The 15,050-nt window shown below is 39.7% G+C and overlaps 1 protein-coding gene across 2 annotated transcripts; it reads right to left on the bottom strand.

The window, feature by feature from the left end:
* Positions 1–149: 149 nt before the first annotated feature.
* Positions 150–14,340, bottom strand: stk17b (serine/threonine kinase 17b (apoptosis-inducing)). Of its 2 annotated transcripts, none has more exons than XM_047156189.2 (8): positions 13,869–14,340; positions 13,431–13,646; positions 8,131–8,343; positions 7,784–7,922; positions 7,104–7,230; positions 6,144–6,192; positions 5,322–5,501; positions 150–2,774 (listed from the first exon to the last, which is right to left on the bottom strand). In XM_047156189.2, the coding sequence occupies exons 2-8, from the start codon at positions 13,583–13,585 to the stop codon at positions 2,537–2,539; spliced, it is 1,101 nt and encodes a 366-aa protein (XP_047012145.1). In that variant the 5' UTR covers positions 13,586–13,646; positions 13,869–14,340; the 3' UTR covers positions 150–2,536. The 2 variants fall into 2 exon arrangements, with proteins under 2 accessions (XP_047012145.1, XP_017325064.1); XM_017469575.3 differs by having other exon boundaries at positions 13,431–13,547; positions 13,869–14,337.
* Between the last annotated feature and the right edge of the window lie 710 nt (positions 14,341–15,050).

The raw sequence follows: 15,050 nt of genomic DNA, 5'->3' as shown, positions 1-15,050 counted from the left end.
GGTATGTAGTTCACCACGTTTATAAAATTACGTCAATGCACATGTCGATCCCCGAATTAATTCAGGTGAGGCAAATACAAGCCTTCCCTCCATCCACTTCTAGCTCTTATGTCTCACTAAAACAAAAACACACACAATACACACTGGAAAAGAATTTGATTATGTTTATTTGAAACCCACAGAATTTCTGTTCTGTCATGGCTTTTTAACATCACAAACCCATATGTCACTTGTACATATCCGTTCTCAGGGCTGACATCTCTTTGTAGCTGTATTAAAAACTCTTGCATCCTGATCCTAAAACTCATCCTGCAAACTGATCACACACTGCCAGTCCAACACAGATTTCAGAAATCTTTACTGGTTAGCAATAACAAAATCCTTGTTAGTATTATACCACTAGGTATAAAGATGATACAAGCTGTACTGGATGTTTCCTCTAGCAGCTCTGCGAGCTTGTCACTGGACGTCCCTGAGATGCATGGACCTGACTGGAGAAGAGAAACGAGAAACTCTATTGCGTTGGGTGAGTAACGGAGGCGGGTGGTGTCTGTTTCAGATTCAACACGCATTTACCAACTTTCAGATCTCAAAATGAATATGTTCATGGACAGGTTTTTCTTCTAGTTTTGACCACTTTTATAAAACTTCCAACAGTTGAGATGTTTGCGTTTAGTTTCCCAGCATATGGTGTGTAAAACAGGACACGTCCATATTAAAGACAAGGACCCTTTTGTTTTCGAGGGTGAGTTTGTGACATCTCCGCCGCAGCGTGAAAGACCAAAGCAATTACGAAAACACATTCCTCAAACTTCCTTAAACCAACACGAGACATGACAACATTCAAGGCCCCAAAATACCAACATTTCCAGTTCAAAGCTCTCAGATAAGATGAGAGAGTATAATCTCATCAACAGATCACAGCCACTGGTAAAAATTCCTTACAGCCAAAACTGTATGTTAACACTATCAACCCAAGTGTTTGTGGACTTCTATGCATATCTTAACTCTTTATTTCCCAACAACAATCTCTCTCAAAACATCACTTCATCTCCAACTACCAACATGTCACAAATATCCATCAACATCCCACATCTTCTAAACAAACACCACCTGGAATTTAAACACTCGCTTCACTGATACACTTAATAAAATGAACTATTTAAAGAAAATAAAAAAGTTTTTTAAAAAAAAGTATGCTTGATCCAGTTTCGAGTACAGAATCATTGTGCATGCTGAACAGAGACGAATGCAGACATTCACATGTCAGATTATGTGGCTAAATAATCTGACAAATGATCTGAATAAAGTATTTAATCTATTGTATATAAAGGCATAAAAAAAACCTGTATTGGCAAATTGTGATGCTAACCCTGAGAAAAGAAGGCATGGAATGGGTAAACTGTGTCGTCGCCGTCCCCCCTCCAAATCCCCCAGTCCCCCAAGCAGAAGATACTAGATAATCCGGGGTCTGACAAATTGAAAGAGCCTGAAAACCCAGATGAATGCATAGATTACAAAATGTGCTAGAATTTAAACATAAGTTGTCCATCCAGCTGTCCTTTTCCTCCCTGCCTTCATTTGCTTAGGAAAAATAAGCGCAACTAATTTTTATAAGAGCTACAAAAATATATCTGTTTCTAATTATTTTTTTAATCTGAGCATTTTAAAGATTTTCTCTCTTCCTTTCTTTCATATTTCACCAAGACACACAGAAGTCAAGGGATTAAGTACTTTATGGCAGTCCTCCAGATCTGTGACTAAGGGGAAGTGCACACTTTAAAATAAAAAATAAAAAAACCCAGATCTGAGTAATTCAGGGTGCGGTGTATGACTTAAATTGAGAAACATGCCCGAAACAGAGCAAAAAAAAACAAAAAAACACACACACACACACACACACACACACACACACACACACACACACACACACACACACACACACACACACAGAGCACTGTTGGCAGAAATAATAACATCACTATCATTAATCTTTGCCATTACTAAATACAACGAGCCCAACAAACCAATGCCTTGTTTATTTATAAGAACCTCATTCTAGTTTCCCCTGCAGTCCAGCATATTGTGATTTGGAGCAGCAAAAAGTGATCACAATTAATGAGACCGACAATTAATCAAAAAAAATAAACCAAACACCCCTACTATTAAAACATTGCTGGTTTAGAGGAACCATTGGCCTTGTTTTCTTATTTTTCCTACTTTAAAATAACACACCTTACTGGAACTCAGTATCAAATAAATATTCAAAAAGAAAAACATAGATAATGGAGCAAATTAAAAACACAAACACATACAATAAAACCACATACGAGAGAAAAAGAGCTGCTCGGATATCTGAGATGAAAGAAGAAGACAGTGATTTAGTTACAGAAACCTCATTATACATGTTATTGTGCAGCAGGAATTCGCTCTGGCATTAGCAAATCATCTTTGGTCTGGTCCCAAAAGTAATTCAGAGGATTTGGATGGAAAATCTTGCCCTGATCAAAACGGGAATGTGATTACAGGGTGTGTTTCAGATGCTGCTGTCCCTCGCGGCCTGTGCGTCATCTTCGAAGCGGAACCTCTTAGACTGCGGCGAATCCAGAATGTTCTCTTTGTCCTCAAGGTCCTCGGGAGCAGATGCCCACTTGACACCGCTGCTGCGCTCTCGTGGGACACGTGGGGTTGCTGGAGGGGGAGAGAGTTCGACCCCCAGGTACTGCTGCCACAGCCACGGGTGACTCAGACAGTCTGCGGCGCTCGGCCGGTCTCTGTATTCACCAGACAGAGGAGGAGAGACAGGGCACGGAATGATTTAATGCAGAAGGCTGACTGTTTGATGAGAAAGAATATACAAAGGGCCAAAAGTTTGCGGACACCTGACCATCACACCCTTACGTGCTTGTTGAACATCCCATTCCAGATTTGCTGTTATAATAAGTGCCACTCTTCTAGGAAGGCTTTCCACTAGATTTTGGAGCGTGGCTGTGGGGATTTGTGTTCATTCAGCTACATGAGCGTTCCACAAACTTTTGGCCATATAGTGTAACTCATACAGGAGAGTGCTAAATGAGTCAATATGAGTTATTAAGACATGGCAGAAATTAACACTGTGTAAGGAGAGTGCAAAGAAGCCAACGTTATATACGGATATATTTCCAATTTCATATGAGAAATTTCTGAATTCTATATACAAATACTACTATTACTGCTGCTACTACTACTACTACTGCTGCTGCTGCTACTACTACTATTACTGCTGCTACTATTACTGCTGTTACTACTATTACTGCTGCTACTACTACTACTGCTGCTATTACTACTAATACTACTGCTACTACTACTACTACTGCTGCTGCTACTATTACTGCTGTTACTACTAATACTACTGCTACTACTACTATTACTGCTGCTACTACTACTATTACTACTAATACTACTGCTACTACTACTACTGCTACTACTACTATTACTGCTGCTACTACTACTAATACTACTGCTACTACTACTAATACTACTACTACTACTACTACTGCTGCTACTCCTACTAATACTACTGCTACTACTATTACTGCTGCTACTACTACTATTACTGCTGCTACTACTACTACTACTACTACTGCTGCTGCTACTACTACTACTATTACTGCTGCTGCTACTACTACTATTACTACTACTATTACTGCTGCTCCTACTACTATTACTACTACTACTACTACTATCACTACTACTATTACTGTTGCTGCTACTACTACTACTACTACTACTACTACTATTACTGCTGCTGCTACTACTATTACTACTACTATTACTGCTGCTCCTACTACTATTACTACTACTACTACTACTACTACTACTGCTGCTGCTGCTACTACTACTACTATTACTACTACTACAACTATTAATACTGCTACTATTACTACTGCTGATAATACTATTAATATTGCGGCTACTACTACTGCTACTACTATTAACACTACTACTACTGCTGCTACAATTATTGATACTACTGCAACTACTACTGTTACTGCTACTACTACTATTAATACTACTATTACTAATAATAATAATAACAATAATAACAACAATAATAATAATAATAATAATAATAATAATAATAATAATAGCACCTTTCATACATAATATGCAGCTCAAAATACTTTACAAGTTATATAGAAATTATTTTTAAAAATCAATTATGGACATAAATATTAAACAGTTTGCAAATAAAAAAAATGTAATTAAAATATCAAACCAAAGAAATCATTTAAATTTGTGTGCATAAAAATCTGCCTTCAGCTTCGGTAGTTGAATAATTGTTGGGGATTTTATTTCTAGTTGTCTCTTTTTAAGCTCTCCAGCTATCTGAGGAACACTGAATCAGAACAGAAGTGATTTCTGACTGACAGACTACACGAACACACCATTAAATGTCAGGACTGAATCAGGAATAAAACTAATCTATCTGTAAAAATTAATCACTCAGAACCGTCAGGACAACTGCACAGAGAAAACTTTACAGCTTAAAGCTTTACTGAACTTTTGAGCCAATGATTCTGGCAGGATTTGAAACATTTGCATATAGCGATATGACTGGTCAGGGGTAGGAAGCCCAGGTGCTGGAACTTTCCACAACAGGAAGTGAGCTCATATTTAATTAGACTTTCAATATGCAAAGTTGGGACATTTTTAAAGTTTGACTCAGCCATATGAAAGCACCAGTTATTCTAGATTACTTGTCTTTTCTGACCTGTAAACGACCTTTAGGGGCAGTTTTTACTGTGTTTTATACTGTAGATCTAATTGTACTTTGTGTCCTATGGTTAAGTGCAGAATCGTCAATTCACTATAAAGTGAATTACAAATCCTGATCCAGATCCTGACACACTTCTAATACACCCTAAGACCTGTCTGATTCATCCTGATACTTGTTCTGATCTTGTGACTCACTTCTGGGCATTATGGTTGGTCCAACATGGATACGCTGAAAAATGTCCCGTCCCATGAACAATTAATGCCCAAGTCACACCCTTTCTTCAGTGATTAATCTCAGCAAGATACTGAAGACTTGTACTTTAGACCTGCTGCTGTAATCACAGGCATTCGTGTGCTCATCTGTTTGCCTTTCCTTTTCTTCACCTGTATACAGTAATGGTTAATAATAACATTACCATTATCTCTGGTTCCTCTCAGTGTTTCTTTCTCATGTGGTCTCAGGGTGTCTCTCTCTCTCTCTCTCATTAGAGATCTAAACCTACATCTGAATTTCTGAAAAGCTGCTTTATGAGTCTCTAGAGGACACAGACAGAGGAACTCACTCTGGTGCTTTGACCAGCAGTTTTTGGATGAAATGGACGGCGAGCTCGGACACACGGGAGAACGCCTCCTTGCTGTAGTCCACGTTCACCTGTGAAACGTTCAGGAAGGTTTGCTGCTTGTCCTCGCCGGCAAACGGAGACTCTCCTGTGATCAGCATGTACGTGATCACGCCGATGCTCCTGACATCCACACAGACACACAACGTGAGTGCGGCTCGGGACAACAAAGTCACAGGCTCATCGAATTATTTCTTTAGAGAATAATCGATGTGTTTATGGGTTTACAGTGGACTAGATGTTAATCATTACTGGAATATTCAGCCATAAAGCATGATATCAGTCTTAAAAACATCTATGGGTCGCTTGCATGTTCTGTGAATAATCTCGGTATGGCTAATTTCACACATTAGAATAGTTTTGTTTAAATGTACTCATACATATAGACACAGACACAGACACACACACACACACACACACACACACACACACACACACACACACATACATACATACATAGAGAGAGGGGGAGAGAGAGAGAGAGTCAGTCATGTGAAAAAATAAGTACACCCCATGGAAATTGTTGGCTTTTTTTTGACATATTTGGACAGGCAAACATTTTATCCTCTTTGAAATAGTGCCTATTAATAAAGGTGATACAGTATCAAATGACATAAAATTGTCATTTTTTATATTTATACATACATACATATAAACAAGCTATAAGGAAAAATTCCAAATCCCTATAACAATATGCTGCATAACGGATGAAACGTGAAGTGTTCGGCAAGTCACGCATATTAGCTAAACACAGTATAGACGTACCAGAGATCTGTGGCTGTAGTGATGGGCTCATAATTCAGGATTTCTGGAGCTAGATAAAGAAATAAAACATTCAAATATAAATCAGGGTGTATAGGTGAAAATGAAGACAAAATCAGTTACAATATAAACAGAAACATTGAATTTGGTGAATGCTTTTAGACTAAGTGGCTTTGATCAAAATGTTTATTTGTTAAGTCTCTGGTGAAAGTTTCTCACTTCTCTCTGGTGAAAGTAACTCATTGTTACTGGACCCACTTAAGACATTGTTAATGTTTTTTTATTATAAAAAGCTTCTCATGTGCTGATACAACCAACAGCCATCTTTAAAGTCACCGTGAAGTGCCTTGAAACACGACGTAATTTCCACCAAAACAGGCAGTCTTTTTGAATAGCCAATGGCGTTTAGCTTACCTCACCGCCTGGGCTAAGCCGTACTTGACTGTTAGTACCATGGATTTTTACAATGTCGGGGCGGGACACTTCAGATTCTAAAGAGCATTTGATTGGACAGAAAAGTTCGGAATGATGTCATCAAAACTGTTGATCCATATTGGTGGTAGAGAGAGATTGTAAATTCTGAATGCATATATTCTTCTAAATGCGAATTGTGTCATTGTTTTGGAGCACACTAGCTTATAGATAACCTTAAGGCTAATATATTCATACTCAAAGCCACAAAACGTCCATTTTGATTTCATGGGGACTTAACTGAAGATGCCATCCTTTAGCCCACATCCTGTACTGCACCACTGTGCTACATCTGTACTCCTAGTCATTACTGCTACATAGTAAATAGGAAATAAAGAGTCTTTCTTTCTAGGATCCTGACATTAATAAACCAATGATATTTAGCACTTCTTTTCATTCTGTGTCTCTACTGGAGATCCGAGTCAGGCAGCTGTAACGAACATGAATGTGATGAGGATGAGACAGTGATGTTACGTGCAAACCTGGACATACCTACGTACTCAGGTGTACCCACGATCTCTCGCAGCTCTCCGATGGAGCCGAGCCGCCGTGCCAGCCCAAAGTCCACGATCTTAATGTCCCCAAGAGGACTCAGACTGGTCAGCAGAATGTTCTGAGGCTGCAAAGATGATGAAAATCGTGTCTCAAACATGTGCTGGTGCAAGCTACACGCTCTTATATATTACTGCCTAGGTTTAGGCAATAATAGAACAAGCAGAGAGCTGTTAACTGGGGTTTAGTGTCTCTGAACCTGTAGAGCAAACTGTACAGGAATTCAAAGATGCTTGAAAACTGGGACATGTTACTAGATTTGAAGGAAAGTTGATGCCTGGATTAGCACAAGGAGCATGTCAAAGATGAATATGTTAACCCGGATTAATGCTGAGTTTTGTCCTGGGTTAAATACTCATATGTGATTCTGGCCATGTGATATTCAGCTTCGCTGCCAACGAACATAGTGGGACAGTGGTGTCTCTAAAACGTATTACACGGCTTAACTAGCTCGTTTCTTGCAGCAGCAAGGTTCCTCGGGTAGCGTCTTGTAATTAGCTACTAACAGAAGAAGAGAAATGAAACTGTTGAGTTCAAGATTGCCATTAAATTATTCTCACATGTAGCTTGATTTGTATCTTTGTAGTCATGGCCGTGTGTTAGAGCTAGCATTAGCAAACCTTCAAGTCAAGGTGGACGACGTTGCTCTGGTGCAGCAGATGGACGCCTTCAAGGACCTGTCGGATTAAACGAATGATCTGGCCTTCGGACAGCAGCTCGTCAGACACGCAGTGGTCAAATATCTCACCACCTGCCGCACTGGAGAGAGCGCGTACACACATCAAAATAAAACACTGGTCATCTTTTTATCCATGCAAGATACTCCAAAACTAGTTCAATGTTACATGCTGCACTGATCTCTAAAAATGCCCAATTTTAAAATTCATGTCCTTATTGCCTCATATACGCTACAGTGTGATAACCCTGCCGTGACCGTCTGAGTCGACCTGCGAGGTGTCACACTCACTACTCAAGCAGTAGGATGATGTCGTGCTCGTTCTCGTAGGCTGCGTGCAGGTTGATGATGCGGGGGTTGCACCGGGCCGCCTCCAGCACCGCCAGCTCGTGGATCACCTCGGCCCTACAGTCACGACCTCGCCGCCGCTTCCGCACGAACTTCGCCGCAAACTCTTTACCCGTCGCCTTGTCCACGCATTTCTTCACCACTGCAAACTTCCCTCTGAAGAAAGAGACACATGCGCACGGCATTAATCAATTCAATTAATTATTATTAATCATCAATTAATTAGTCAGCAGGCGGAGTTTGGTAGATGCTTGTGTGTGTGTGTGTGTGTGTGTGTGTGTGTGTGTGTGTGCGTATATGTACAGCAATGAAATAATTAGTAATTTGGCAGTTTACTCAAATTTTCCCTTACTCCAAATATAATCAAATCAAGACATATTTTGTGTATAATATTTCACTTGTTAAAAATATTTTTCCCCCCTGAGCTCAGGGTTTATGCAGCAATAGAACTTTCATGCAAAATATCTGCATCAAACCACACATCCAGTTCTCCAGGACATATCGCATGCAAACTTGCTGATGTGGTTTAGGACACGGTGTGACTTCATGCCAAAGTGGGAAGTTATGCTGTTGAGCTTCCGCGTGTAAATACAGACCTCGCTCTGCCATTTCTCGCCATGCTCTAGTGAAATAAGAGAATAATTACGTTGCTTGGAAGATTTGTTTTATAGCAAATAACACGTCAATGCCTAGCAGTACACCGACAGTGTATTTTGTCCAAACAGAAGGGAGATCTGTGACTTCCTCCACTGCACACGTGACACAGCGTTGCCAAATCACATGGTCATAAAGCAAGCACAAGCATTGCCATCACTAAACACTTAATAGCACCCTGTCAAGCTTGACAAGAATAAACCTACATTTTGCGGAAACATATCAATCCCTCACAGTCTCACACACACACACACACACACACACACACACACACACACACACACACACAGCTCTTAAGATACTTTTGTTCACATCATGATAGATAGAAGGATCAGACGGTTGCATGGAGCTGACTCCACAGCACAGGCTAGATGGCTAATGCTCCAATTACAGTTTACTGTTTAATGACAGCTCGGCTAAGCGGGTAAACACACGCAGTCACCTCGCTCAACCAGTCTGTGTGAAACTCATTCGCTCAGAACTCCTCGGAAATGCAACCGTTTTAGATATTCTTGTGTGCTCATATCACACCGAGGTTGTCACACAGTCATACACACACTCACACACAGACAAATGAGCTGTGAAAAGAGCTTCCTGTGTAAGAAAAGATTCCCTGCGCTGCAACAAATGCCGATATAGACTAGGCTTATGTTATACAATGAGAGAGAGACAGACAGACAGAGAGAGAGAGAAAGAAGTACCCATGTCACTTCTCTTTTCACAATGCTCTCATGGTGCTGCTTCCCACTTTAGTTTCCTTCCTCCTCAAAACCACAGCAAGACCACACACACACACACACACACACACACACACACACACACACACACACACACACACACACACACACACATTATAAATATCATATTTTAAGCAAATTTTTATACATACTGTATAGCATGCAAATGTCTTCTTAAGTACGGTGATATCGCTTTACCTTCACGCTCACCTCTACATCAAACTGTGGTGAGTTGATAAGTCATTTCTGACACTATTATATACAAACGTGTGAGAAATTATAGGAATAATCTGTGGATAATCACATTCACAGGACACCAGGGCTCACTGATGATTAAAATGATGTCAATCACATGCTATGACCTTCAAAGTCACCAGATTGAATTACCACGCGCTGCTCGGGTGTTGTTCTGGCAGCACATAGTGGTCCAACACCTTACGAACACACTTTGTGATAGTTTTTCCTTTAAATTTGTCACCCATCTATGTAAACAATTGAAGCCCTGTTTTCCTTAGCACATAGTTTGGTTTCACTTCACCAAGACTGGTTTCAATTTGGAAGCAGCTGGGAAGATAACTGATTCTCAATCGTTTTTCTTTAAATACAGACCTATTCTTCTGTTTTATGGGATTGTTGACGTGCATAGCGCTAAAGAGCCGAATGAGTGTGTAATCATTTAGCTATGTATTTTTTAAATGCTTATCTGATAGCTATAGGCATCCCATTGTTATTGGCTTTATTATCCTCCAGTGCAAAACCAAGAATGAAAACTCATGACGCTACACTGACTACATTCGTAAAATAGGTGAAAACATGTACATTTAATTTTTGGCCAAACTGTTTCTTCAGGAAGAGCAAATTTTAAGGGAAGTGTTTACAGGGTTACATCACAAATAGAAATGCGGATGTTTTACGTAAAAACGATAAAACATGGCAGGGCTTCTTGTTTTAGGAAAATAGTGTGGGTGGAGGCAAAGTGGTGTAACTGTCACCACCCAAAAGCTGATTGTTTTCCAATAACAGCACGCCCTGAAGCGATTTAGTCCTCTTAAATGACAGCAACTAACCAATGTCAACATAAATATTTTAAATAATATAAAACTGTTTATAAAAACCTGTAATTTGCTTTACAGCTCCACTACTGTTAGCACTGCTGTTCCAGAAAAGGAATCAACACCTTCTGACCAATCAGAACGGAGAATTCAAGAGCACTGTGGTGTATGCTTTAATATACTTCAGAAATACTCTTACCTTACAGGCTTGTTCTTTAAAACACGGAAATATTGTCGCATATTTTAATATTAGTAATAAATTAGAGGGTTTTTTAACAGTATACTGGTATACCAAAATATCACCAGTGTCAGAATGACATCATCCTGAGCCCCCAACACCTCTACACTAAAAATAGCTCAGCCGAACCTAGTCTTACTACATACAGCACTTAAACAAAGACAAAACAACGCCGTTGTTTCTAAAGCGCAGTTAAACTTTTAAAAATGATCATCAAGTAATGCCACGTTGTTTTTGTTGGTGCTCGTCCACAAAGCCACTATAATAACAGCTTGTACAATGAACACAGACAAGCTGTTCATATAAGCTACAATAATTACAGGTTTGTGTCGTATGATTATCCTCAAACGCTTAATAAAACTTTGAAGTCTGGAGCTTGAGATCGGTTTCCACTCTCCAGAAAACAGTTCAGTGAGAAGTATCTGACATACTGTGATATCTAAAATGAAATAATGATGCCTTCAAGGGCTCCTCAATTTGTCCTGTTTTTATATGGTTACTTCCAGATGGCTAATTATTTGTGTTAATCAAAGTTCGTATCTTATTAACATTTACCACTAGGGTAAAGATGTACATAATGTAACCAACAGGTAACTCTAATGTAGGTGTAAAGGGTAAAGGTTATTCACAATTCGGCAACTCTGGGAACTAAACTGTTTCCGAAGTTGCATTTGATGTGATCCTGACACGACCTCTCACCCTCCGGACCTGCCTGACTCTCTCATCTTCGTACCACTCCTGCACTTTTTATGCACTATCTGCTCCTGTGGATGGTCTGACGTGGATACACTAAAGAGTTTCACTTCCCTAAACCAGTTTACGCCCAAATCACACACTTTCTTCAGTGATTAATCTCACCAGGATACTGCAGAAGAGCTGGAGTAATCATAAAGACTTTATAGTATACGGTAGTTGAAGCGTAATGATTTATGATATAATGCCTCTATCTGGTGTCACCAAGAAGAGGTTTTAATTTGAGTCTGGTTCCTCTCTTCATGTTGTCTCACTGAGTTTCTCCTCACCATTTTCACCTTCTGTCTCTTGCTTGTAAGGGAACTAAACATGAATCTACATCCATATTTCTGTAAAACAGTTTTGTAACAATGTCTAATGTTAACGCGTTGAAAATTTAAAGGTGCCTTAGGGGAGAGTCGCCTTTTTTTCCCATTATCAGCTCTCTGTGGGTGGGTTAGACCTTTGAATTACTTTTTTAACTGCTTCAATCCAACACCACCAGCACCACCATCCAAATTCCCACCCATGTTCACTAAGCTCCGCCCCCAGGATTTACAGCGGCCAGTACAGCGTCTATAAAATGACTAATGGGAGGAACACAATAAAAACACAAACAAAAACACAAAGAAACATACTGGACCAGAAATAAGTTTTCCAAATGGGTTTTCTCAGCTACGCTATATAACGTGTCCCAAAAGTCTCCACACAGAGAGGAAATTAACACATTTTCACAAAATGTTTTCAAAAAATTTTCATACTTAGTTTATTATTACTTTTTTTTATTTTTTAGATGGCCTTTAGGAATGCCTTTGACAAAAGAAGAATGTATTGAAATCATTCTCATGGCTGGATCGGAAAGGTTGCGGTGGAGTTTAACAAGAAATATGGCAAGATCATCACACGACACAGTTGGCAAACGATTGACAAATTCAAAAAGACTGGAAGTGTTGACGAGAAGTGGCCCGACATCCACTGACGAAGGCACGACCGGCGTGGTGCAGGGCAAACATAATCCCTTGTGTATGATGTATGGAGACTTTTGGGACACACTGTACTTTTGTTCAGAGGTCATGATTTAAACTATTGTTTTTTTATCGTGTTTTAAATATTTCAAAAGTTTATCCGTACAAGCAAGATTTTGTTTAATCGATTATTGCACCTTTAATTTAACCCAAATTCACCTTAACCCAGAGTGCACTTGAAGGAAGCAACAACAAAAAAAACAGGCTTGGTGAGATAACAGACTCGGATCTACTGAAAATGTACATAAATAAATAAATATTATTATCATTAATAATAAGTTGGTCATCTATTAGATTTGTATTCATTTGCAAAATACTTTCCTCTGTATTGTATTTTAGCTAAAACCTTGTGTATGCTAGCTAAATATAGACCGTTCTATGGGTCTATAAAATGACTAAAGGGAGGAGCATCCAAACACAAACAAGTATTCCATACCGGAAGTCGGTTCTCAAATGGGGTTCCCCAGCCATATAACACTTTTCCATGAGGTTATGGGTTAAACCGTTATATATTTTTTTATTGTGTTATACATATTTTCCTGGTTATGTGTACATGGAAAAAAAATATTTGAAAGTCGTCTAGTGCACCTTTAATTGAACCCAAATTCACCTCAATCCAGAGTGAAGGAAGCAACAACAACAACAACAAAAACTCAGGATTAGTGCGAGAACACCGAGACTCGGGTCTACTAGTCTGTTTTGGGTTTTAACAAATATTTTCCCCTGCATTGTATTTTAGCTAGACCTCTAACTGTTTGTTCTAGTTGGAGAGCTAGCAGGGAAGAGGGCAGGATAAGGCGCTGACCTGCCGAGCTCGCCGGTGATGTGGAACAGGGAATCCAGCGGCTCGCTCAGTATCGTGGTCTGGATGTCCGCCAGCAGCCCGCCGCGACCCTCCAACCGCCTCCGGGCCATCATCCTGCTGGGAGGAAAGTGCAGAGGAAAGTCCCCAGAACCCATTAGATTAAAGAAAGATGTCGCTGATGTTGTTTTGAGGGATGTGCGGGTTCTTGAAGGAGAACTGACAGAGGAGGAAGTCAATCAGCATACAACACACGAGACGTTTTAAACAGTTTGACTCGGGAAATAATAATAAATCAGCCCCAGAGCACTTCAGGGAGGGGTTATTATGTCTAATATACATAAATATACACTAATACATCTGTTTGACTTCCTGTATCATAATTATTTGGTTTTGTACAACTTTGTAAACAAGCAGGCAGGATTTGTTTTTGTAACTTACCGAGAGTTAAAGTTAATGCTAACGGAAAGTGTGAACTATCTCAGGTCAAGTGTAGGAACTTTACACGGTGTCTCTTCGTCGTTCAAGCGCGTATCCACAACAATGTTCATCTCCTCTTTTGGACAGAAAATACCGCCGGAAGATTAAACTTCCTTTCCATATAACAACCTCAACACCGTCCCTGGGAGAAAAAAGAAAAACTCAATCGTCTCCTTGGTTACAGTCACTTTACTTTTCCCTCAAGTCTCTTTGCTCGTCCACACATCCGTTATTTACACTTTGAGTGCAGTTTTCCTCTTTTTAACGCAGTAAAGTTGTTGTTTTTTTATTTCTTTGCAGATATTCCCTCAGATGATCACGAACTCCCTCCCTTCTCAAGGATTTGAAAAGTGCAGTCGGTTTTTTTTTTTTTGTTTTTTTTTGCTGGCACCGATGACACATTCCCACTTCCGGGTCCGACCTTTCGTCATGACGCACGCCCCAAGGAGGCGTGCCCAAAGAAGGAACGGCACATGTAGTGCGTCCCAAATCGCACACTTATTCACTATTCTACGCCATTTTGTAATATAAATAGTGTGGGGGAAAAACCCAAAAAACAAACTGCGGTGTAAGTTCCCGGATGATGCGCTCATTCAAGCGAAAAAACGAAGGGTGCTTCTCAGTACTCCTAGTGTGTCCCAAATGACATATTATACACTATACACTTGTATCATGCACTATACACTCTGCAGTCTAGTGTATGAACTTTAGAAGGGTAGGATCGTCTCAAATGGCACACTTTCAGTATTATACCAACCGGAAGTATATGCTGTTTCCTGGCATTAGTGAAATAGCCAAACAGATTTGACTATTTTCATTTACGTTATTACACTACAGCATCATTTCATGCATTCATGTCTAAATATGTGTTTGTTAATGTCTAATAAGTGCTTGTACTGTCTGAACCTGAGCCTCGTCACACACATTTCAGTGCCTGTGTAACTGCAAATAACAAATAAATGATTCTTGACCTCTGCAAAATACAAAAATGTGCAGGACAGAGGGTTCTCCAGGACCAGGGTTAGGAACCTGTACAATGCAGTTACCTTTGTACACTTTAACCATGCCATGCCGTGTGCACAGCACAGTGTGTGTACTACATAAATATCACCTTTCTTCATGTCCATAGTTGTGTCCCAAATA

The sequence above is a fragment of the Ictalurus punctatus genome, chromosome 6 (assembly GCF_001660625.3).
Source record: "Ictalurus punctatus breed USDA103 chromosome 6, Coco_2.0, whole genome shotgun sequence".
Classification (NCBI taxonomy): Eukaryota; Metazoa; Chordata; class Actinopteri; order Siluriformes; family Ictaluridae; genus Ictalurus; species Ictalurus punctatus.
The sequence above is the reverse complement of the archived record's forward strand: the minus strand, read 5'-3'. Positions and strand labels throughout refer to the sequence as shown.

Excerpts from the sequence above, each read along its gene's own strand:
- stk17b (XM_047156189.2), bottom strand. The coding sequence starts at position 13,585 with ATGGGTTCTGGGGACTTTCCTCTGCACTTTCCTCCCAGCAGGATGATG. Across the intron at positions 7,923-8,130 it reads ATCATCCTACTGCTTGAGTA|TGCGGCAGGTGGTGAGATAT; the intron begins GTGAGTGTGACA and ends CGCTCTCTCCAG. Across the intron at positions 6,193-7,103 it reads GGGTACACCTGAGTACGTAG|CTCCAGAAATCCTGAATTAT; the intron begins GTATGTCCAGGT and ends TTCTTTATCTAG.